Source organism: Podarcis vaucheri, assembly GCF_965113315.1.
Source record: "Podarcis vaucheri genome assembly, chromosome: 2".
Classification (NCBI taxonomy): Eukaryota; Metazoa; Chordata; class Lepidosauria; order Squamata; family Lacertidae; genus Podarcis; species Podarcis vaucheri.
In genome coordinates, this window is record NC_138760.1 from 5,043,309 (window position 1) to 5,067,202 (window position 23,894).

At 49.3% G+C, this 23,894-nt stretch overlaps 2 protein-coding genes across 3 annotated transcripts in view; one reads left to right on the plus strand and one right to left on the minus strand.

Annotated features, from left to right (window-relative positions):
* Positions 1-13,209, plus strand: part of MBD6 (methyl-CpG binding domain protein 6) — a 30,328-nt gene extending 17,119 nt beyond the window's left edge. Inside the window, exons 7-13 of the mRNA XM_082208010.1 lie at positions 3,537-4,075; positions 5,022-5,163; positions 6,068-6,249; positions 7,186-7,677; positions 8,497-8,546; positions 8,655-8,730; positions 11,599-13,209. Of these exons, the coding sequence (XP_082064136.1) occupies positions 3,537-4,075; positions 5,022-5,163; positions 6,068-6,249; positions 7,186-7,677; positions 8,497-8,546; positions 8,655-8,730; positions 11,599-11,673 (1,556 nt within the window). The 3' untranslated portion in view covers positions 11,674-13,209. The remainder of the gene's footprint in view (positions 1-3,536; positions 4,076-5,021; positions 5,164-6,067; positions 6,250-7,185; positions 7,678-8,496; positions 8,547-8,654; positions 8,731-11,598) is intronic.
* A 1,777-nt stretch (positions 13,210-14,986) lies between these two features.
* Positions 14,987-23,894, minus strand: part of DCTN2 (dynactin subunit 2) — a 42,553-nt gene continuing 33,645 nt past the window's right edge. For both annotated transcript variants that reach the window (XM_082208674.1, XM_082208675.1), the window contains 8 exons: positions 22,751-22,904; positions 20,688-20,753; positions 19,961-19,999; positions 18,621-18,698; positions 18,444-18,515; positions 17,046-17,148; positions 16,268-16,359; positions 14,987-15,509 (listed from right to left, as the gene is read on the minus strand). In XM_082208674.1, coding sequence (XP_082064800.1) covers positions 15,423-15,509; positions 16,268-16,359; positions 17,046-17,148; positions 18,444-18,515; positions 18,621-18,698; positions 19,961-19,999; positions 20,688-20,753; positions 22,751-22,904 — 691 coding nt within the window. In that variant the 3' untranslated portion in view covers positions 14,987-15,422. The remainder of the gene's footprint in view (positions 15,510-16,267; positions 16,360-17,045; positions 17,149-18,443; positions 18,516-18,620; positions 18,699-19,960; positions 20,000-20,687; positions 20,754-22,750; positions 22,905-23,894) is intronic.

The window sequence follows — 23,894 nt, forward strand, 5'->3', positions numbered from 1 at the left end:
CAGACCCACATTTTCTCCCCCCTTCAGCCCTGGCTACTTGGCACTGCCCATTCCCTTCTCCCCTTGGCCTTTTAAAGAGCATGTCACAAACAGCAAGACACATTGTGGTTTTATACAATGATTTTTCTGAGCTTCACTTTGACCCCAGTGCCCTTCTTCACAGAAACAGCTTATAGAATTGTACAGTTGGAAGGGATCTCAGTGGTCATCTAGTCCAACCCCCTGCAATGCGGGAATAAATATGAGCTGTGAGGTAATAATGAAAAGATGGCAAAAGGAACCCATGGACTTTCCCTCAGCACCAAAACTCTCGCAGATTTAGAATTCAGAATTAGAATCACAATTTCCCCCGCCTCCATTGCCCTTCTTGTCTTCTCCTCTCTTGAATTTTAGACTAAGATCACTGGGGCAGGGACTGGTTCTCATACACTCTGTGAAGCAACATGCACATTGGTGCTACTATTTACATAATCATAAAGGATCAGGGATGTCTTTCATGGCAGAAAACAGGGCTCCCCTGTAGGCCTGAGCCCCTGTACTTATCTCTGGTAAAAGAAAAAAATTAGTACTCTTTCCAATCAATATTCTGGAAACATTGCCCAGAAATGGTGGTTTCCCTCACTTGCAAACTGTTCCTATACCTTACATTAGGGAGGTTATTGGGAGGGGGAGGGGCTGCAGCCCCCCAGGTGACTCCCATCATTCCTGATCGCTGGCTGGACTGATGGGAGTCCTTAACATCCAAAGGGTCACATATTCCCCATTTCTGTACTTGTACTTTCTGCTACCTCCTTTCGCCAGTGCTGCTAGGAACAGGGGAAGCTGCCTTATACTAAAGCAGATCCCTGGTCCCTCTAGCTAAGACCTGTCTGCATGCTGACTGCCAGTGTCCTGCCAGGGTTGCAGACTGGGAACATTCTGGGCCTCCCAAGAGATGCCAGGACCTTCTGCATGCAAAGCAGATGCTCTACCAGCCAGCCAGGATGCTTCCCTTTTGCACCTGGAGCTGCTCATGCCTCCGGCCCAAACTGCATGTTTACATCAACCATCAATGCAAATTCTGCCACACTGCTCTAACTAGCAGGTGGGTTTCCCCCAGTCTGGATTACAGACTCTAACCCTTCCCTGCACAGGGAGAATCCCTCCCGAGGCACTTAGTAGCTTTGCAAGGAAGGGGGGATTTATTCAGCAGGATCACCCTGGGTGATCAGTTAACATCAGTTAACCTCTTGCCTTCCTCACTCTGCAAACCACATTCTGATAGAGGTTCCTTCATGTCTGCTATTTAGCATCAAGAAGAAGAAGAAGAAAGGTTCATGGCACTGGCCTATCCAGTTTAGGGCGTGGCTCTGCCTGCTAGCCTCCTCCATCTCAGTGTTGCTCTTGCAGGGAGGATGAGGACACACTAGCCTTAGCTGTTTCTGCCTGTCATCGGCTCTACCTGCTGTTGGGCTGCCTTGCTTCCACCCCAGCAGTCCCAGTGGGCATCACCACTGACTCCCAGAACTTGGCAGCAAAGCATGTTAGCATCAGGGATCCCTCCCATCATGGCAAAAAAAGCCACACAGGTGGATGCTACCAAGAAAGCACAGCAGAAGGCGGTTTGCACACCTTGGGTGCTAGCAGTGGGCAATCTTTTCTTTCCTTCTCCGTAGCCGTCAGCAGCGCTTCCATAAAGGCAGAGCCCTTCTGGCTCACGGAACAGTTTTGCTTGTCCAGCCAAGGAACTGGCTATTGCTGCCTCTGCACAGCTGTGCGGCAGATGTTGTATTAAGAGGAGCGTCAATAAGAGTAACCAGGTGCAAAGGAGGGGGGAGAGCCCCTGCGTGCCTAATAGCTGTGCAGAAGACGGAATTTAGTGAGGACGGCATTTTTCATTGCTCTTAGGGTCTGGATACGGCACTTTCCCAGCCCTGTCTGGGAAAGTGGCAGGGACTGAGCCTGGGGCTTTCTACATGTGGAATATGTTCTCCGCCATTGTGCTCCGGCCCCTCCCATGACACAAAGTACACTGCCCCTTCTGTCTTCCACTGCACCCACTTCATCTTCATCCTATACCTGGCGTGGAAGCCAGCCAGAAACAAAGCCTTGTATTTTTCTGCAGCTGAGCTGTGATGGAGGCTGAGAATTATTTGATGCTCATCATCTTGTAGGTGGAGCATGGTGCAAGTGCTAGCAAAAGAGCCAGGAAGAGTCCAGTGGTGTCAGCTAACCAGGAAAATAACAGCCTCACCTGCTCCTTTACTTTGCTCTTTAAAAAAGATGAACATCAAATAATTATCAGCATCTAGCAGCAGAAAATCCAGCTGCAGAAAAATTTCTGAGTGTAGAAATTCTTTGTTACACTTTTTATCCCACCTTTTCTCCAAGGAGCTCAGAATGAAGTATATGGTGGCCCTTGCCAGGCCATGTTGTCTTCCCGATAACCCTGTGAGGCAGGTTAGGCTGAGAGATGCTGACCAGCTCAGAGCAAAGCTCAGCACACTATTTATTTTGTTCGAAATATTTATATGAATCACCTATACTCAAAGATTTCTAAGTGATTTACAGTAGAATAAAATACAGAATGATATTCATCATAAATAGCGTATTAAAATCAGTAGCGTATTAAAAGGAGACCATGTAAAATTAACCTTCCAGAAATTCTTGAAATGAAAATGTTTTCATGCTGAAATCTGTCCAGTGTTGGTGCCTGCCTCCCTCACTTCCACAGGGCGGGGGCTCTCTATTGCAGGGGCTGCTGCCCTGAATGTCGTTATGAGTATAGAGAGGTTTGATTTAAACTCATGGCTGTGATGTAGCTTTCCTATCCACCCTACCAGGTGTAGGAAGTGGAGGCCTCCAAATGTTGCTGGACTATAACTCCCATCATCCCTGACCATTAATCATTCTGACTGGGGCTGATGGGAATTGGAGTCCAAGAACATCCGGAAGACCACTGATTCCCCATCACTGCTCTATACCACAGTGACTCCAATTAGCAGGGGGACTTTTCTGAGCTGGGAGATGAACCTTGCCGCTTGCTGATGTATGCAGATCAGACTGCTGTTAAGGGGCAAGTTTAAAGGCTGGCTGCCCTAATGGGGAGCCGAACAGAACTGAGTGGCTGGATGGGGGTGTCTCGGGAGGTGCTCTGCAGTGTCACAGAAGACTTCATTGCCAGACCGGCTATCTGATGCCTCACAAGCAGGATTATTATAATTCCATGGGTTGGTGGGGAGGACACAAGTCTCTTGAGCCTGAAATAATTGCATGGCAAAAAATGTAGAGGTGCAGACAGCTCCATGCTGAGATAAGCATCCTCTGTTGAATTTTGCCTGCCACACAACTGCAAAGAAGGAGGTGAATTACATGCTTATTAAGGCTGCAGCAGGATCACCTTCTGAGCATACATGGAAACCCGGCCTCTAGTGGGCCTCTTCTGAACAAGCCCTTCGGGGAAAGGGCAAGCATGGAACAGTGTATGGGGGGGGGGGAGTCCTTGAGGCGCCGCGTTGCTCTTCCTCAGTGTCTGTGCCTTTCTTGTCCCTTTCTAGGTGCCAGTTCCGCTTCACCTCTGACTCCCAAAGCCCCGCCGGCAGCCAGCCCTGTCCCCACCAGTGCAATGGAAGGCGGGGGCCTGGGCTGCCCTGTGGCCTCGGGCCCCGACCCCTTCCCCTTCCTGGCACAGGAGCAGGCGCTGCCTTTTGGGAATGCTCTACCTCCCGGGCTGCTCCCACTGGGCTCCTTCCCCTTCTCGCTGACGCTGGGCCCGGAGACGCCACTGCCCCCCCTGAACCTGCAAGGGGACCCCGAGGGGCAGCCCTTGCTGCCTCTGGTGCTCCCCAGCCTGGATTTGCTGCACCAACCCAGCGGACTCCTGGCATCGCTGCTGGGGCTGCCAGAGGCGACCTGCGAGGTGGAGAGGGAGGCAGCCGCCACGGAGCCCCTGCTGGAGCCCTTCAGCGGCCTCCATGAAACTCTGCAGCCCTTGCTCTTCCCAGCACTTTCCACCTCTCCAGCTGTCCTAGCTTTAAACTCAGCACTGCTGGCGACCAGCCTAGGCCCTTCTGACCCTGGGCCAGGCCCCCCACAGGTAAGAAAACGGTAGGCGGGGTTTGCCGGGGGCTGTTTGTTCCTTTTCAGAGGAAGGTAGAAGTTGTACAGGGGCAGCTTCTCCTCTCACAGGGCAGTGGGGAGGAGGGAGGGTGGAATGGAAGGAACTGTATTTAGTGAATACCAGCCAGGCTCAGAACACTTAAAGGGGCCTTGTGCAATGTGGTCACAGATGGAAAGCAGGTGGGAGGAGGAGACGACAGCCGCAGGAAGCATGGGGCTTGCACATACCTGAAAAGCAATGTTTTCTGTCTCTCTTTTAAACTAATGATGGAACAGTTATTATTTTATATGGTGCCCCTTTGCAGAGGCCCATAAACAGCATCCATAGCCCAAGGAGTTTCCATAATTTGCCCATCGCCATGTGGGTGGAGGTGGAGTGATTCTATATCCCTCAAATACTGTAGAGGGGTGCAGTGCAACTCTGCCCACAGAATCCCTGCCAATCATTGCTAGGACATCCAGTGTCAGGGGATGGGAGGCAGAGCTCTACCGTCACCAAAATAGCACCCCAAAGTGTAATACCGAAGTGCAGCATCAAAAGCAGGAAGACAGGCATTTACTCCCTAGTGAGGGGCTAGAAAGCGAAGGGCTCTCCAAGATACACGTGGGACTGGGAGCTACATGCTCGCTTTGCTCCTAGTGCCCTGTGTCTGGGTCTCATTCCTTGGTCATGCTGTAGTGTTATGGAATGCAAGGAATTAATAATGAAGAATGAGATCGACATTTGACGGCTCAGCTGACCTGCCATATTGCAGAGATAGGAGCAAGCACGGCTGCTCTAAAAAAACAGAAATTCTGCAGAGGGTGGGATGCGGCAGCACTGAGCCATAGCACCAGGCTTCAGGTGCTCTCCCCAAATCAGCTGCTGGTCTTGCCCTGCCCCTTCGCTCCCCCCTCACCCTCCGCTGCTTCTTCCGCCCCAGACTGGCCTGGCTGGCACTCCTGTGGCACCTACCTCCACCAGCGCAACATCGACGACTACTGAGGGTGCCCCCAGCACCTCAGGGCGGCTGCATCCCCTGATGCCTCAGCTTGTGAACCCGCTGCTGAGCACCACACTTCTGGGTGAGTTAAACCCCTTCTTTCTGCAGGGTCAGCTCCTAGGAAGGTGAAGCCATTAAGGTGTGGAGGGGGAGGGGCTAGCAGGAGCTGCAGCCACATACTAACGTGTCTGAATGGGTGGGACTGGGATTGAACAGGGCCTGGGTGTAGTTGTGTCACGGCAGAAAGAAACAGTCCTGCCTTTACAGCTTTGTGTTGCCAGCCCTTCCACCCCTTCTGGTTTATTATTTGGGCCTCTAGTTGAAAAGGAATCACGGCCCCTGATACTATGCATTCATTAATGCTCCACATAGGGTCTGGTCACCCCCCCCCCATCCGCCCCCCGGCAACAGAAACCATGAAAGGAGCCAAACTGACAGTAAAAAAACCTGTGGCCAAGGTCACCCAGTCAGCAAATTGAGGTGGTGATGGGGAAACACCCCTCTGACTTCTGTTTACTTGCATTCTCCCTCTTGATCCAAGGCTGGGCAACTCAGGCCCTCCAGAAGTTTGGACTCCAATTCCCATCAGCCCCTCTCAGCATGGCCTAGGGTCAGGGATGATGGGAGCTGTAGTCCAGCAAGATATTGAAGGGAACAGGATCCCCCTCAAAAAAAAGATGGGGTGTTTTGGGCTCTCGCGTTTTCAAGCTTTGGATTCCAGAAGTATTTGAAAGCCCTTGAAGCCTGTGTGTTCAGCGGAAGTATGGAAGAGCTCTGTGCACATCTAAATTATTCCACTGCAGCTTTCCCCCTTTTGGAGGAACAATCCTGTTCCCTTTAGTCAGTATATATTGGGTGGGGGAAGAGAACATACGAAAACAGGCGCTGTTACAGCTCTTGCAGTGAGGCACCTTGGAGCACCCCTGGGGACGGTTGTGTGAGAGTGACATTGTTCACAGCCTGGCCTCCTTCTCTCCACCATGTAGGTGACCTGTCAGGGCTGAACCCAGGCTCCGGCCCCTCGCTGATTGGAAGCCCTCTTCTCCAGGCCCAGCAGCCGCTTCTGCCACCCAGCCTGCAAGGGCCACTGGGACTCCAGCTTTTCCAAGGGCAGCTGCCCCTCCTGGCCGCCTCCAACCCCCTGGCCTGCCTCCTCCAGAGCTTGCAAGTAAGTGGAGAGCCGAGGGCTGTATCCGGCTTCCAAGGGCAAGGCAGCGTTCAGAACCCCCCCCCCCCCCGATTCAGTACTTGGGGGAAATGCTTGTGAGTGTTTTTAAACTCACAAATGTACACAAATATGCTGCATTAGCATTGCTTACTTTGCTGTATTTGGGTTATTTTGGAATGGTATAGGATGGGTTAGGAGTCTTATGCTTGACATTTTTAAAAATTGCATCTTTTCACCAAGTTGTGCGTACACACACACACACACACACACACACACACTTACTTCCTGGTAGCATCCTCACAACTCTGTGAGGTGAAGAGTGAGTGCCAGGGGCAAGGCCTAAAGTACATAATTGACAGTAGTCAACAGCTGTTTTAGAAGGAAAAGCTGATTTTGGTAAGGGTGATCAGAAGTGTGAGGGGGGTGGGGGGGAGTTGCCACCCATCAGGATAGGGTTTTCCTGGGCTCTTGTTCATGTGTGTTTACATGTAACATGTATTTTAGGCCAGAGTGGGGATTAGACCCTGGATCTCCTTAGTCAAAGCCCAACACTCTCCAATAGGCTGGTTCACTGGGATGGCGAAGGATTAAAAAGAAGCAAGGTGAGATGAGCAATGGAAGCAGGAAAATAGGGAGCAGGGGCAGACACGCCCTGGGTGCTGCTGGACTCCAGCTCCCATCAGCCCCAGCCAGCATGACCAACGGCCGGGGTTGTTGGGAGTTGGAGTCCAACATCTTCTGGAACACCACAGGTTCCCCACCGCTGGACTTTGGGAAAGAAATAGTAACACAGGGTGTTGCTGAAAAGACGAATGTTTTGAATACTGAGGCCAGCTTTAATGGACTCAGCAGAAGTGAATTTAAATACGCTTTTGGAGAAGCAGTCTTTGCACAGTTCTGACGGATTTCCTCCGCTGCCTTGTCTCTTTCTGCCAGCTGAGCTCCGGCTTTGGCGTCCCAGAGAAGTCCGTGCAACCGAGTGAAGCCTCAGCCGCAGCCTTGGCCAGCGGGGCCCCTGCAGCAGAGACGGAGCCAGGCCACAACACTGCGTTGCCCCCCCCTTGCACGGACGCTGCCCCTACAAGTGCCTTAGAGCCGCCCAGAGCCCTGGAGCCAGCCAGGCAAGGACAGCAGGAGACCCCCCTGGGGCAGGAGGCCAGCAGCTCCCGCTCCCCGCTCAAGCGGCCCCGCCGTGGCACGGAAGACCTGAACGGAGACTCCGGCAGCAGCCTCTCTCGGGGGCTGGGGCGGGGCGGCAAGTCTGGACGGCGAGGGGGCGGGCGGGGCAGGGGCAGGCGGCACTTCAACGGCCAGCTTCCCGACTTGGCCGCAGGGCACCCGTCCCATCCTGCCTGGCGCTGCAACGGGGAGATGGCGGCCAGCAGTGCTGAAAGCCAAGCGGGCCCTTTTGCTGTCCAGGAGATAAAGGTACGTCAGGTGCCGAAACAAGGGGGACAGGGAGTAGGGGGTGACTGGGAAATGGGCTCCACCCTGACTTGGCTAAGGGGTGGGGGAGGGAGCACGGCTTCAAGGCTCCCTTGCTATTCAGAGGCAAGCTGTCTCCTGCTTTCCTGACGCTGCGGACAAATGGGATGGCTCCGCCATGATGGACAGCTACCCATCTATATTGCTGGCCATCTGAGTTGGACACCACATGCTGGACTAGGTAGACCCGAGGGCTTTGTGCACCAACACACTTCTAACGCTGCTGTTTTCAGTACAGGGAATGCCTCTGGTTTGAGCCCTTGCTTCTGCATTGGCTATGAAGGACCTGTTCCAGGCTGCGCAGCAATAGTGTTCAGTGAGGCTGCTAGGGAGCTTCACACAACAAGTCTGAGTGAAGCATTGGGTTTGCACACTCACACTCACACGCCCGACACCCTTGCATAGCCAGGAAGAGGGTGTCCATCAAGTCTGACTTCTCTTAGTTTAGCATTACATTCAAACTGGGGGGTCTGGTTTTTAAAAGACAGACCAGTTTAATAAGTCAGTGAGTTTGAAGTTAGCTTGTTATGAAACTAAAATTGACAGAGCTCTTCAGGGCCGCTTGGTAGGAAGAGGTCAGGGGAGCACATGAGCCTTGTGGGATATTCAAAGTGGCCTTTGCACAATGGTCCTGAGGAGTCCAGGGATTGGAAGATGGACAAACTGGGTGGAGATGAGTGGGCAAATGGATGGCTCCAAGGACGCTGGGAGCAGGAGGGGGAGGAGATGCAGATGCTCACCTTCCAGTCATCCTTCTTGCAGGGCCCTCCTGGAAGGCGACCAGCCCGACGTGGCCGGAGGAGAAAAAGCAGGTGAGGACCATGTCCCAGAAAGGATGGGGCTCATGGCAGAAGTTGAGCAAGGTTGGGGGCCACTGAAAGCTTCTTCCTTCTCTTTAATCCACCCTTGTTTTTTTGCAGTGGTGCCCGGCCCAGCGCCCGACCTGAAGCTACACGGATCCGGGGTCCCAGTGCTGATCCAGGGCCCAGCCCATTGGTAAGTACCACCCCACCCCACCCCAATGCCACCTCCTTCAGAGTGGTAGGCACTAATCTGTCTTGCAGCAAGGCTGCTTTCTCCCTCCTCCCATGTGCCTGGACACACAGCCCAACACCTAGCGGGAAAGGGTTAACCATGCACTTCTCCAAGCCTCCACATCTGTAGGTCGGAAAGACTCAGCCAACTGCTTGGGGTGAAAGAGAACCCAAGGGAGCAACCACAAGTCACCACCTCATGCACCCTGCGTGGCACCCAAGTCAGAGCAGAGGCAAACTATTTTCTCGGCCAAGTGCTTCTCAAGGTCACAGGCGGCCAGCGAGGGTTCCTCCAAGCATGATAGACCTTTTGGCCCACAGTGAAACACCACTGGGTGGCACCAAGGAGGCGTAATAGAGCAGAGAAGCCTCTCTCAGCCACCATTCTTGCTACACACAGGGGCAGGCAATGGCCTGTATTCTCTCAAACTAACCCCAGGTCTTCCTCTTGCCGCTCCCCTGTAGCTTCATTGTGGCGCAGCCATGTGTCCTGCCTTACAGAGGTCAGTCCTCTGAGTGAAGGGCAGTCTGGTCCAAGGCCAGTTTAAAGATGAGAAACTGTCAGGAGGCTTCTCCTAACAGGATTTTCTAGAAGATAATCGCATTGAAATCGCCCATGGAAGGTTGGCACCTGGACAGCTGACTGAGCAGGCACACACAGCTCACATGGTCACAGTCTTGTCAAATGCATCTGACAAGATGCATTTGTTTCAATAACAGTAGTTCCTAAATTAGCATTGGTACATATTTATCAGCACCTGCATTTTTTCTTGCATAAATATGTGCCCTCTTTTGTCCCCCCCCTTTTTGTTTGGTGGCGAGGGTGATGCCTTTCCTATTTTGGGGCAATGCACAAGTGGCCACCCCCCACTTCATTGCCACAATTTATGTCTTCAGATAATCATTTCCTTTAAAGCACTTAACTGTCGCTGAAAAGCAAAAATATCAATACACTGTGTGGATCTGATTGTGCCACAAATGGAAGAGTCTGGCTTCTGGTGTCCATTGGCTTCATCAGGATTTCTGTGTTTTCAGTTTAAAATAAACAATTGATCAAAAAGCTTTCTACATTTTGGAGATGAGCAAAAAACAAAACAACCAGAGAAAAGGCAATGCAAATTCATCTAAAAGTGAAGACTTAAAAGGTGTCCTACAATTTTACATTATCACTCCCATGCCCTGGTGATTTTATTCTTTGTTTAAAACATTTCCATGTCACTTTTTGAAAGTGCTTAAGGCAGCTTAGAACATGATGATTTTAAGTATTTTAAGCTCAAAGCTGTGTGCACAAAAACAGGGTAGAAACCTGTACCTACAGCAGCAAAGCCATCATGCCTCTCCCCCTGCCAGCCATTATCTCCATGTCCAAAGGCCTTTTAGAAGAAATGGGCCACCACACACGTCACTGGATATCAACAGGACAAGCCCAGAGAAGGACCTGTGAGGAGGCAGCAACGTCAGCAGATCCCAGGAAGGGCAGAGGCTGGGATAAGTGGTTCTCTGGACATCTTCCCTGAAACCACAGGGCAGCAGGACCCAAGAGAAGCTGACAGGAAGCTGGCTGAAGCTGATGAAGTCACCAGGGGAAATTCCCAAGGGAGGGTGACTCCAAGGCCCTGAGGGACTATGAAAGCAGCGGGAGGAACATTGGGAGCTAGCCCTAAGTTAGAGGATTTTAAGTTAGAGCCTTTCCCTTTCCTTTTTGTTGTCAAGAGGGAGAAATTGCTTGGAGCAATGGCTGACGTCATTGCTCTGGTGACATTGCTCTGGTGACAGTGGCCAGAAGTGGAAGTGACTTCCTTGTGCCTCAGCCCAGGAAAGGGAGGCACAACTTTTTCCCTCCGCTGAGGGAAGATGGAATAGGGCTGTTGAAGATGATCTCAACAGCAGAAATGGGTAGAGTATGTCATTCTTGTAAGGACACATTGATGGGAATCTGGATTTCCACGAGGGGGAAAATCTGCAATCTCCCAAGTAGCCATTGCCACAGTCTGCTGGGAAAGCTTCATTCACTTCAGTGGGGCTTGTGCTGGAGAACTGGATTGTGCCCCATTGGCAAGATTGGTTGTCCTGTCCCATTCTGCCAGCTTCAATGACACCTGCATCAACTGCTTCACCCCTCCCACCTCTTGCCAAAATCCATTAGTTTTCCACTCTGCTACTGTCCAGTTTTGCCAGCAGGACAGAGTATTGGGTGTTCATTATGTGTTCATATTCGCATCAACCCTCCGGAACAAACCAGTTTTTTGTTTCAGCAATTGGCAAAGAGAATTAGCAAGGCCTTTTCTGTTACAACCCCAAAGCTGAGGAGAGAGTTCTCCAGAAAGAGACATCATCAGCTCGCATCTCTTCTTGGCCCTCATCGTAATGGGAGGCTCACGGTTCAGTGGTAGAAGAGTAGAGACCTTCGCCATGCCAAACATATGCTCTGTCTCTGAGCTATTACCCTTCCCCTTAGTTTGCTGCCTGGACCCAGGAAGGGATTTCTTTTGCACTCCATCCTATTCCCACCCTTCCTACTATTATCACTGGGCTAGGGCTGTCCCAGCTTGCCTTAGCTATACCTTTTAGTTTTAGTACCCACTGCAGAGTTAAGTTTTATTGTTGCATGTACATCCCCCTTCTGTTTTATGGGGTGTTTTGCCTGCTGCCTCTGCCTTCCTTCTTCCACACCCCTTCCCTCTTTTCACGCCCTGGAAATAATTGGACTTTATTTATAGCAGGAGCGTCCCCTGCATTGGCGTAGATGAAGCTCCTGCCTCTGAGCTCTGCCCACTTAGTAACCCGAGCTTTAAACACCCCCTTCACTCTCTTTCTCTTTTTCTGTTAGGTTGACTACACTGTTGCTCGTCGGCCACGGCCTGGCCGACCCGTGAAAAACAGGAGGAGGAAACTGCCCACATAGCACCGCCTGAACCGGAGACCCCCCCACTCGCTCCTAAGCGATCAGAGCTTAGGACACCTCTGGCTTCTCTCTCTCTCTCCCCCCCAACCCCCCTTAATCTCTGGTGCCCACCCCCTGGACATGGGGCGAGGAGAGGGAAATACCAGCAAGAGGATCGGCTGCTGCTGCTGCTGCTGGGCTCTTTGCGCCTTAGCCGTGAATGTGTTGTAGCTTCACCAGTTGCCTGGGTCCCGAATCTCTCCTAAAAGGGACCCCTGAAAGCACAAGGTGCATCTCTGGTCACAGCATTTGTTTTGGGATGTGGGTGGGTGGGAGCAAAGGCTGGGATGGGAGCAAAAGGAGCACTAGAGCTGGACACACCCATAGCACTTCTTGGAAGCTTTCTTCTTTCTTTCAATGACCTGACGGGGAGTCCCTTGCCGCTGTGTAGTAGCTGCCCCTTCCCCTGACGCTGGCGAGATTCCCCTCCCTCCCCCCTTTGGTTGAATCTCAGAACCTCAGCAGGAGTAGCAAGGGCCGTGTGCTCCAGGAAGAGGACATCCTGGCCCTTTCACTTCCCACCTTACCTCAGACCTGTGTGCGCTTTAGCAGCAGGTGAGAACCAGCTCAGGGTTTTAATACAAGAATCAGTCTCTTTCTCTTTCTCTGCCTTGCCAAAAACACACACAAGATCCTGGCCCCTGTGCTAAAGGTACAAAGCAATAAGGAAAAAGAAGCCACGTTTTTGAAGGGAGGATTCGTTCCCTTCCATAGTTCAGCAATTCATTCACTCCCCGCCACCACACTCCCCCCCCCCCGCAGCCCCCCACCTCCATTGAGACGCTACTGAAAGAGAGTGGCCACGAGGCAAAGTCCGGCTGGTCCTTGGCTCTAGTTGGGCTCCTCGGACTGGTAGGGCTTCAAGTTCTCACCCCCCCCCCCTTACACACACAAACAAAAAAGCAACCTTTGCCTACGTATTTTTCTCTCTCTATAGAAATCCTCAAAAGAACACTCAGGTCCTTGCCCAGGGAGAGGAGGAGTTTGTGCTCTAACTAGACTTGGCCCACCTTTGCCCCTGCACCTGCTTCTCTAGTCCCCTCCCTGCAAACATACACACTACAGCCTTCATCTCTGAACGACCAAAACGCTCCACGCCCCAAGTACACCACCACCTGCCCCCATGTCTGGTTGAGAATCTTGACGGATTATGCAAAAGCACTGTGTAGATACTGTACAGTTCGCGCTGTCTCCCCCTCCCCTGTGCACTTCAAACCAACCAACCAACTTCGGCCTTTGTTTTGTATAAATAAAATTTTTAAAAAGGAATTTGGAGGGGGGAACTATTTTCCTTTTTCGAGCTTAAATTTTGTTTTGTAAAAAAAAAAAAACAATTACACAATTGTGAATTGTAGCTTTTCTATGGGAGCGACTTTTAATTTAACAGATGAAAATATTTTGCCGCTTAGATCGAAGTTACTGTTTCTTTACTTGTTTATTTTTTGGGGGGGGTGAGTGTGTTTTGTATCACGTATTAAAATATGTATTTAAAACAAAGTCTTATGGGGTTGGTCTTTTGTCAGCTCAACTCACAGCTCTGGAAGCAGGGTGGTGTGCAGCCCGTATTTTTAAGAGGCTGAAAACACCCTGCCTTAAACTAAGTCAGACCACTGGATGAGATGGAAATAGGGTGGTGGTCTGTGTGCAAGGGAGAGCCGAAGGAAGGAGGAGCAAGAGAAAAGGAAGTGAAGGTGAAAATGATATGTGCATGCAAGATGCACAATAGGAGAGAGGCTACAGCATGGAAACGGGTGATTTGTGTGCAACAGAGAGTTGAGAACAGGAAGGGGGTTTCAAAAAAGCACAGCGCAGGAGGCATGGGAAATGAAAGCAAGTGCATGCAAGGGCCTGAAGAATAGGAAGAGATGGTGGTTTTGTAATTTGGCAGAAGGTGAAAAAGGTGCTTAGTCACTAAGTAGTCCAGTGTGGAAAGAGGCAGATGCAGGAGTTTACCATGGAAGAGGGTCGTGTGCAAGGCGGGGGTTGCCTAAAAGGAGGAAGAATCAACATGGGTGTGAAGGTGAAAATGGGCGCAGAGGGGGTGTTGCAGAATAGAAGTGGCTTCAGAAATGGGGTTTGGAAGGTGAAAATTGAGTTTAGTTACGTGAGTTACAAGAGGTGATTTCTGCACATACTGTAGAGGGAAATGAGGATTGGGCTCCTCAACCTCATCTAGGAGAAGGAAAACACTGATCCTAAACCTCTGCCGCCTTGCAGGATATCTTTGGGAGAAGAAAAGGCTAAGGAGTGGAGTCCCTAAGGCGGCTGGATGGCTCCTTGTCTGCCTCCTTCCAGCAATTCCTGCAGCCAAGCTGATGCCAAACATAGTGCTCTGCTTTCCTTTGGAAAACATCAGTGAGGCGGGGGGGGGGGGTGTCTGGGCAGCCCAGGACCTCCAGACTCGCTGCCCAGGCTTGTGCCCCAGGGAGGTCACCGTTGGCTTCAGTGCTGGTTTCACCCCTGGCGGCACACTCCCTTGTTTCTCGAGACAGAAGGATGCCAACCACCATACTTGTATGAGGGTGGGAAAGGGAAGCTCCAGGGAGTTAATGTGGGGGTTAGTGAACACAGCAGGCAGGTGGAGGCCCAGCTCCTAGTGTTATTTGCTTATCTCATGATATATTGAAAGCTGGCTCTTCAGAGGTGATGGATGGGGAAGAAATTCAAACATAATGGAGTGAATGCACTAGTCAGCCACAGCCCAAACAGGGCTTCTGGTATGTGAGTCTTTGAAGCTGTATATCTGTCCTTCACCACACTCTCAGTATTTGCTGTAATAACGAACAGCTTTAGCAGTGACCTAGTCAATGTGACTGCTACCCAGCAGAAAATATTTTGAGCGAGCAGCAGTGAATGTAATATGTGAAGTGGTGTCACTTCAGTCCTGGGAGTTCAGTGTAGGCTGTGCTATTTCACTATAGGAGAGGAGATTGGAAGAGCTTGGGCAGACTTCCCAAGGGTCAAATGGGACAAGAACTTAAGAAGAGCTCTCTGGATCACACCAAAGGCCCATCTAGCCCTGTTGTCCACAGAGGGCATTAGATGTCTTTGGGAAGCCCAGAACAAGAGCAGGGGAGCAACAGACCTCATCTGATGCTTGTCTCCAAGCACCTCATACTCGTTGCCAAAGTGTTTCTGGACGAGCCAAAAGCCATTGTAACTAAGAGCCACTGGCAACCTTCTCCTTCATGAAGAGCACAATCTGGAGATTACAGAAAGACAAGACAAGCACATGCAACCTGTTCCACACACACAAAAACCAAGTACAGAGCACTAAGCATAAGTGTTTAATGACAGTAAATAATTATACAACAATACAATCTGCTTCCATGCCAGGCTGAGAGGTAAGATAATCTTTCCAAGTAGAAGGCTCCGAGCCAAGCAGCAGTGAGTACAACTTCCCAGGTGGATACGCAAAGTTAGTTCCCTCTCTAGCACACCCTCCCTCCAATCTGGAATGCAACACTGCCCTCTGCAGTCAGCATCAATTGCCACAGGGGTGCAAAGCATTGCAAGAGTGGGGGGGGGGGCGCACACACCTGCCCTCTAACAGAGATAAGCACTCAGTCCACCAGCCCTCATCAAGGCTGAACTCCCACTAAGTGCACACGAGAAAAGGTACAGAGGAAGGGAAGGGACGGAGCAGTTAGTGCTTATTTGGACAGCAGGCAAACCTCAGTTCCTGCCTTTGTAGACTTTGTTAAGGGGATTCACTTGGCAAGCTTCTGCACCCGTGCATTAATGGTGGCAAAATTGTCCTCCACGGTAGCCAGGTTCTCCTTCATAGTCTTCTGAACCTAGAGAGAGATGGAGGGAGAGAACATGGATAGACGCCAGCCATATGGAGGGCTTGCCTGAGCAGATGAAGGGAACATGTTCCACCATGGCTACCTACCAGCATGTGAGTCAGACCAATGAATCACCTGGCTCTATTTAGGGCACACAAATGTCGCAAGATGGTTTTCAAAATAGTCCGCATACACTTTGGCTTTCAACCTGCTGCCTCTCAGGGTGGCAGTGCTCTCTATAGCAGCAACAGGGAAGCTGCAGTCCCTCCCAACTCCCACCAACCCCAGCAAGCGTGGCTACGTGGCCAGGGATGGTGGAAGCAGAAGTCCAACAAGGTCTGGACTTCCCCTCTGGTCTCACTCCCGCTCTAAAGCAGCCAAGTTGCCATTTTCTAAACGCGTGTATGGCAGGACAGTTTCCAGCAAAGATGTGCTCCCCCAAGCCCACGTTCCCAGCATGTTTACACTCCTGTCCCAGTGACATCTATGCTGGTTTGGTCCACAGAATGGACAATAGCAGGATCCCGCAGGATGTGCTCTGTGGGGAGCTGGCTTCAGGCACATTGCACTACGAAGTCTACATCTCATAGTTGTGGTAAAGGGATCTGTGCTATGGGGTGAAGCGGCTGCAGTTTATTCACAGAAACAGTGGAATATACAGCTGGGTGCTCTCCCCACAAGTAGGTGCACCCACGCTATCCATACTGGCCAGCTTGTAGAGACCCGAGTAGTCCCACAGGCAGTTCGCCAAAAGCCCCGAAACCCACCTGTGTCAGCAGAGAAGCGTTGTCCTTCAATGAATTAGAAATCATCTGTTGGGTGGTGTCTAAATGAGTCAAGAGCTGCCCAAACTGCATGGCTGTAACAGAGAAGAACCAAAAAGTCAGCTTGGGGACAGGAAGGACAGCCACCCAGTTCACTGGGGCAATGGGAGGCCCAAAATCTCGAATGGTGGAGGGAAGATACAATACCAACGAAGGAAGAATGGCAGACAAAGTTAACAGAATATATAGAAATGGCAGGACTGAAAGACAGAAAAAGAGATCAGGATAAAAAAACTATTTGAGGAAGATTAGAAATGTTTCATGGATTATGTAGAGACATAGTGTAAACATATTAAGAAGTTAACAGTAACAGAATAATCGGAAGTCATAATAGAATCTGTTGTGTATGAATCTATTTTTTTTCTTTTCTTTTTGTAATATGTATTGATCTTGGATTGTTTTTGTCGATTCTTTTTTGCAATATAAATTAAGCATAAAAATGAATAAATTCAGCAGTAAAACATACTGAGATGTGAAGATGAGGAAATTGAGACATAGAGAGAAATTAGAATATGTGGGGGGGGAGTAATAAAATGCACAGTAGAAGGAGGGGAAGGGGAGTAAATATCAATTGTGTATTTCTTTTATTTGAAATGTTATTGTTTCAAGTGTAAAAAAAATAGAAAATAATGACTATGACAAAATAAATAAACAAAAAGGGGAGGCCCAAAGGCTGACGCTACTCTTCTGCCTTATGCCCCTGCCTGGCTCAGAGGCTCACCTTGTTCATGCAACTGCCGCACAGCAACCAGGCGCTGCACCACCTCAGGGAGGGAGCTGGCCAGAGGACTCCAGCGCTGCACAGTCTCATAGAGCTGATGCACCTGTATGGGGGGGAGGGGGAGGCAGAAAGTTATCAGGAGGGGGGGGGAATCCAAGTGGGAACCTGGTCTTCAACTTTAGGCCAATCATCTTCCTCCATCACCATCCCTCCAAAAAACCTCCCATGTGTTCATGAACACATACACATACTGACGACAAAATGTAATCTAGTTTTGCTCACAATCTCATTGCTTGGCTGGCAAAAGCAGAAGTCTGTCAACAAAGGGCCAGTGCACAAATCATGTTGCATTCATCCCTTGGTGACTACAGCATCAAATGCTGACTTGCTCAGGTGAATGAGCCAGCAGAGTTCTGAACACCAGACAAAATGTTCACATCACAAAATGCGGTGCTGAGGTCCTGCTCACAAACTTCTTGTGAACAAGATGCTGGACTTTGAGAATATGAGAACAAAATGCTGGACTAGATGGGCCTGATCCAGCACAGCTCTTAACGTTATGTTCTTATGCTCTATGGTGGAGCCCAGCTCACACAATAAAACAGGCAGACATCACATGCTGAGTGATCAGATGATGCGCACACGTGTGAAAAAAGACATAGGCTGTGTGGTAAGCCATTCCCAAATGTCACCCCCTTTTCTTTATTCAGGATTTTCTAGGGCACAGAAGAGCTGCAGTCTCTAATTTACCAGGGTGTTGTGTTTTGTGTGTGAATCACCAAGACACAGCCTGGCAGGGAATCTACCCCATTGGCTTGTTCAGAACATCCACAACTGATAAGTCTCTACCCTTCTTCCTCTTCCAGAGTTGGCAGAAGCCTTATGAACCCACAGTGCTCTTTGCCACCGGGATCAGGAAATCACACCGACCTGATCAGTAATAGCAGGCCAATGCTGCCCTTACTACTGCTGCTGCTACTACTACTTTTATTATTTATACCTCACCCATCAGGCTGGGTTTCCCCAGCCACTCTGGCCGGCTTACAACATATATAAATCATGGTAAAATATCAAACATTAAAAACATCCTGATACAGGGCTGCCTTCAAATGCCTTCTAAATGTTATGTCGTTCTTTACCTCCTTGACATCTGAAGGGAAGGCGCCACTCCCGAGAAGGCCCTCTGCCTGGTTCCCTGTAACTTCACTTCTCGCAGTGAGGGAACCAGCAGAAGACCCTCAGAGGAAGACCTCAGTGTCTGGGCTGAGCAATGGGGGTGGAGATGCTCCTTCAGGTATACTGGGCAGAGTCAATCAACAAGATGCTTTCATACAAATACAGAAAGTGGAACTGTGGGTTTTATCGTTTGCCCAGTTACAGAGAGAAAACACATCTGACCTTGCTTTGGGTGTCTGCATCCTCCACCGTGGCCTTGTGCTTGGCAATCTCATTCACTTTCCCCAAGACGCTCTAGGAATGAAGAACTGCCATTAGGAAAGCTAGACCCTGCCAGAACTTTCAAAATCACTTAGTCCTTTCCACATGCCCTATATGCTGCGGCTGAAAAAGACTCACCTGCAGCCTTGCCTCCACCTGGTCCAGGGTTGCTATGTCCAAGGAGCTGACTTTGGCCTGCAGGATCTCTACAGTTTGCTATGGGGAGGATGTGACATGGGGAAAGCGTTTTAGAGAAAAAAATACCACATGCCTGTAGGCAAAACTTTGGCTAACTCAAATCAGTGTGTGGAATTAGTCCCGGCCCTCAGGCTGGCCTTTCCTACCATTGGCTCTTCCTGCCCAGGTGACATTTGTCCCAGCCAGATCCAGTAAGACACCCCCCCCCCCGAATATCATCAGCTCTTTGAGGTAATACATGGGGATACGTCTATGCTGCAATTGTACAGAACAACAACCAACCACCAGTGGAACACAACCTTGGATGGAAATTTCAGCTACTCAAGAATCTTATATTTTTTCTTAAAGACAGCATATTTCTAGTTTTCACTGTTGTGAATATATGCTTCATACTGCATGAATAATGCAAACTGGAATCTCAGGTACCAAAGGCGTAGTTTAAATAGGTTTTCGATGGTGCTGTGTTGTGTGTGTGTGTGTGTGTTTGAGAAAAATTTCAGCAACCTACATAGCTCCTCGGCCTTCTTGAAGACTAGCAAAACTAGAATAAATTATGTAAAATAGCTTTTAAAGACAGAATTTTGCAAAACATGAGAAATATTTAGTAACTTTGCAAATATTGTTTAGGTTGCAAAATTTCAGTTTTACTTGGCACAGATTACCTCAGCTAAGTAGTCAAAAATAAAGAAAAGGAATTTAATCCACAGAGACATAGAACATCTTGTCTAGAACAGGGGTAGGCAACCTAAGGCCCGGGGGCCAGATCCGGCCCAAGCACCTTCTAAATCCAGCCCGTGGATCAGCGTGTTTTTACATGAGTAGAATGTGTCCTTTTATTTAAAATGCATCTCTTGGTTATTTGTGGGGCGTAGGAATTTGTTCATCCCCCCCTCAAAAAAAAATAGTCTGGCCCACCACATGGTCTGAGGGACGGTGGACCAACCCACGGCTGAAAAAGGTTGCCGACCCCTTGTCTAGAACATCTTATAGAGTGAGGTGCAAACTTATTTCCCTTAATCCTGGCCTAGAAGCTATTTTTCCCGTTTCAGCATAGTATCTCATTCCTTTCCATTTACAAACAAATGTGCTTTGCACATGTACACATGTACACACACACACACTTTGCACAGCACTCATCAAGTCCAACCTGGCCTCCCAACAGCTACAGGATAAATTAAGAGACAACCTTCATGCCCAATCTTTAAAAGCAAACATCCCCTTTAATTCCTTTCCAATCCCAAAAGGCACAGGCCACTTACAGACTTCAGCCAACAGCTTACCATAAGACTAGTTCCTTGCAGTCCGACAGACAGAGGATTCTAGAGAGAGAAAATACAGGGGGGGGGGGGTTTGATTAAGATACTGCTGGCCAGCCTGTGGCAAGCATGGCACAAGCCAGTCTGCAGTGTGAGGCAGTGCCACTGCATCACACTCAACAATAGCCATGTAGTTCCTGCACTCTGGGCTGGAGCTGCTTCTAGTCCAGCAAGAGTCTGACTCTATGGCACGGCCAGGGCATTCTGCTCTTGCCCAGGAGTGCTACAAAGTCAGCTGCCTATGCCACTTGTGGATTTTCAGCCACAGGCTGGCCATGCACAATTTAATTCATTCAGGCCCTGTAACCAGCTCCAGGCATTACACCTCCTGGACAATTTTACAGCACGCCTACAGGGCCAAAGTAGATGCTGCCCTAAATGCATCACTGGAGAAAATCTCAGGAGTTCATCACAAAATCTAGCCTGCTGTTACACCTGTTCCCATTACCCCTTAAGGAGCCTGCCAAGTCAGGCATTGGTCCATCTACCTCAATAGTGTCTACATTGATTGGCAGGAGCACTCCAGGACTTCAGACCAAAGTATCTCTCAGGCCTACCTGGGGATACTGGGTATTGAACTGGGACCTTCTGGATGCAAAGCAGACGCTCTACCACTGGGCTACGGCCTCTTCCCCCTTGTCCCCATAACCTTCTCCGTGGACCCAGGGCTTCCACTGCCTTCATGCCTCACCTGGACATCCTGCTCACAGCGAACCGTAGCTTCCAGCTCAGCCAACCGCTTCTCCAATTCCGCGATCTGGAAAGACCAGAGGGAGCAAATGAAGATGTGTTGTGCTCCTCTCCCTCCCGAGAAGCCTTCTTGAATTGCAGGGCAAAGCACTTCTAAAATTCCCCCTTGACCCAGATGTGTCATTTTCAGGTGCCATTAAGGGCAATTTGACCTATGGGGTACAAGATGCCAGGAAATTGCCCTTCACAAGCCCCAGTGAAGTGATCAAGACCTGTGCAGGACCATAACACCTTGACTACATTCACTTTCATGGGGCTTGCCGAGGAAAACTTCCTGGATGGATTGGACTGGGTGGTAGGTGCACGTGCCTATTTAGATTTTATACATCAAGGCACAAAAAAATTGTAAGTGTGGATGGATGGCTCAAGGAATCTAAAGCCAGGTGAAAATTCCAGAAGTTGGAAAGCTTGAAAGTTTGTCCAGAATGAGATTATATTACCTACTGTACATGACTATGACAGAAATACACACCAATCATTTCAAATCAGCCACAAAGGTTCCCCCCCTCCCAAAAAGTTCTCCACTGAGACTGACACTCCACTACAACTTCATTTCTTTCCCTCAGAGGTTGCCAACCTTCTTGGGCACATTTGGAAGTTTGAGAAGGTGCCAGGGGCACCATCACAAAATGACTAATGTGTTGTGTGTGGCATAATCCAAAACTGGGAAAATGAGAGAAAGGAATCCAAAATAGTGTGGGCATGCCCTCCCATCCCCGCACACCTGCTTCAGCCACCACTGCACTTGCTTACAGAGAGAAGAACAGATGGGAGGGATGGGTGTCTGATGCTGGCATCCAAGGAGATATGGGCATGCTTAAGGGAGAGAGTATTCCGCAGTCCTCCAGCAAAATGAAAAATCTTATCTAGATTTCTGCATCCCTGTGTCCCTTCCTCATCTGCTCAACACAAACAAGACTTTGCCTATCACTCCCTCCACTTCTTTTGAGCTCCTTCCTAGCCATTTTAACAATGGTATTTTTGTGTTGCCTAGAATGGACGGCCAAAAAGCAGGGTACAAATATGATTAATGACACCTTTTCCCACCACCACTTCAACCCCAGCATGAAGTAACTGGACCTGAAGGAGGCTGGAACCTACAGCCATATCTTTCTTTTCAACAGTCCCAACAGGGTTGCAACCCACGTTCTGGGGAACCCTGAGCCCAGACTGTATAGAATATTACCAGGAAGACATTATCACTGTTTCCCACTCCTGCTTTCCTAAGCTTTCATGACTGTAGAATAAGTAAGTCAATAACCCCATTAACTCTAAAGCACTCAGAATGAAATCACAGAGACTGCTGGGTGATGCAGATGTTAAAGGATTACTGAGAAAGTGTGGGGAAAGCAAAGGAGCCAAAATAAGGTTCATTACTCTATGGTGCTCTATTCTGCTATGGGGTGAGAAAGGCTCAAACTTTCTGTGCGGTGGGGAGGGAAGGAGAAGATTCACAAAAATGATTTATGCTTGAAGATCTCTATGAGCCCCGTATATACATGCTGTGCGTGAGACAGGGAAGCAGCTTAGGAAAAAGGCTCTGCATTCTGGAAATTCCTTTCTTCAGTATCAAATACATGAGCTTCATACAGACGCACAAGCCAAGTTGATGTATGTCCTAAGTCCCAGAGGAAGGGAACTATTCCTAGACATTACCGAGACCCTGATGCTCCCAGTCTCCAGCTCTCTTTAAGTGAAGACACATATGGACACAAAAATGCTCTGGAGCTTTGGGTCCTTGTGATGTCACAAGTACTAACCAACCAGCGCTGTGCACAATAGGCCTTTCCCCACTCAAATCAAACACCCCATAAAGCAACAGAATGCTCTCCTGCCCCCAGAGCTGAGCTTGGAGAGAGAAAGGCACTTGGAGAGAGAATGGCATACAATGAGGGCACTGCTAAAGCACCTCGCTGCTGTACAAATGTAGCATCAGCTCATCTTCCTAGCTATTTCCTTATAAGTCCCAGAGGGGTCTCAAAGATCAAATACTCCAGTTCTTACCTTGGCAGCCTGAGAGAATTTGTCCTGCTCAGGCCGGGAGTGCAGTTCATAAGTCACCATGTTTCCTGGGCCAGCCGCAGTTTTCGCTGGGCTCTTCCCACTTGCAGGGGGCACCTTAGTACTCTTGGCTGTTTCCAGTTGAATGAGCAAACGCCTGACAAGTTGAAGAGGCCACAAATGTTTAGAGGGCACATGGTTAGGTCCCCACTGACTACACTGGCTAGAACAGCTACTGCCTGCTGCAATGGATTTTGGATCAGAGATTGGAATAATGAGGGGCATGAGCATAATTAGAAGGGATGGGGAAACGTTTCTCCTCTGTATGCTTGCAGCCAATGTCAGTTGGGAAATGGTCCATGTTTAGAAATTTACTTTGAACACGGTATACAGCAACTGGGCAACTAATCAAATCTAAAATAGTTGTTTTCAACTTTTTCAGATGACCATCCCTAGAAAGCACATATATTTCTGCACGTAGCTCTTCAGACATGCTAAAATTAGTATGTTAACCATTTCCCCTGCTTATATATTCTTCTTAAAATCTAAATAATGGAAAGGGAAATGTATGCTATTGTGCTGCCATGTATTTAAATATTTACAAGTATTCCAATAAAAATAATTTCCAGGTAAATCTTTGAAAATGGCATTTAAACCACACTAAGTGCACTTTATTGATTTCCTTCCCTGCGGGAAATTTATACAAACTGCAAAACTAACAAGACTAAAAAAGATGTTTTACTAAAAGAAAAGTCAAAAAAGGACACTGCACCTAATCCCCATCAATTCAGAACCAGTGGGAAATTCTCCAGACAAATTCCCCCAGTTCACACCCAAAAAATCACAACTCTCTTTGATGGTCTGCATTATGCAAGTTTATCTATGGGTTTAATCTACTCCCTTAAAGTAAGGATGGGTTGCCTTGTGGTTGTTGTGGGACTCCAGCAGCCCCAGTCAGCCTGGTCAATGGTTAGGAGATGATGGACCAACTCAACTCTCCACCCTTGCCTTAAGGGGATGAGCTGATGGCTCCATGGCCCCATCCACTCCTATGATCCCATCACAATCTCAGCACTCCTGCTAAATACAGACAATGTGCTCCACAGAGAGATGTACAACTGATCTCAAGCTTGCCCTGAAGTTGACA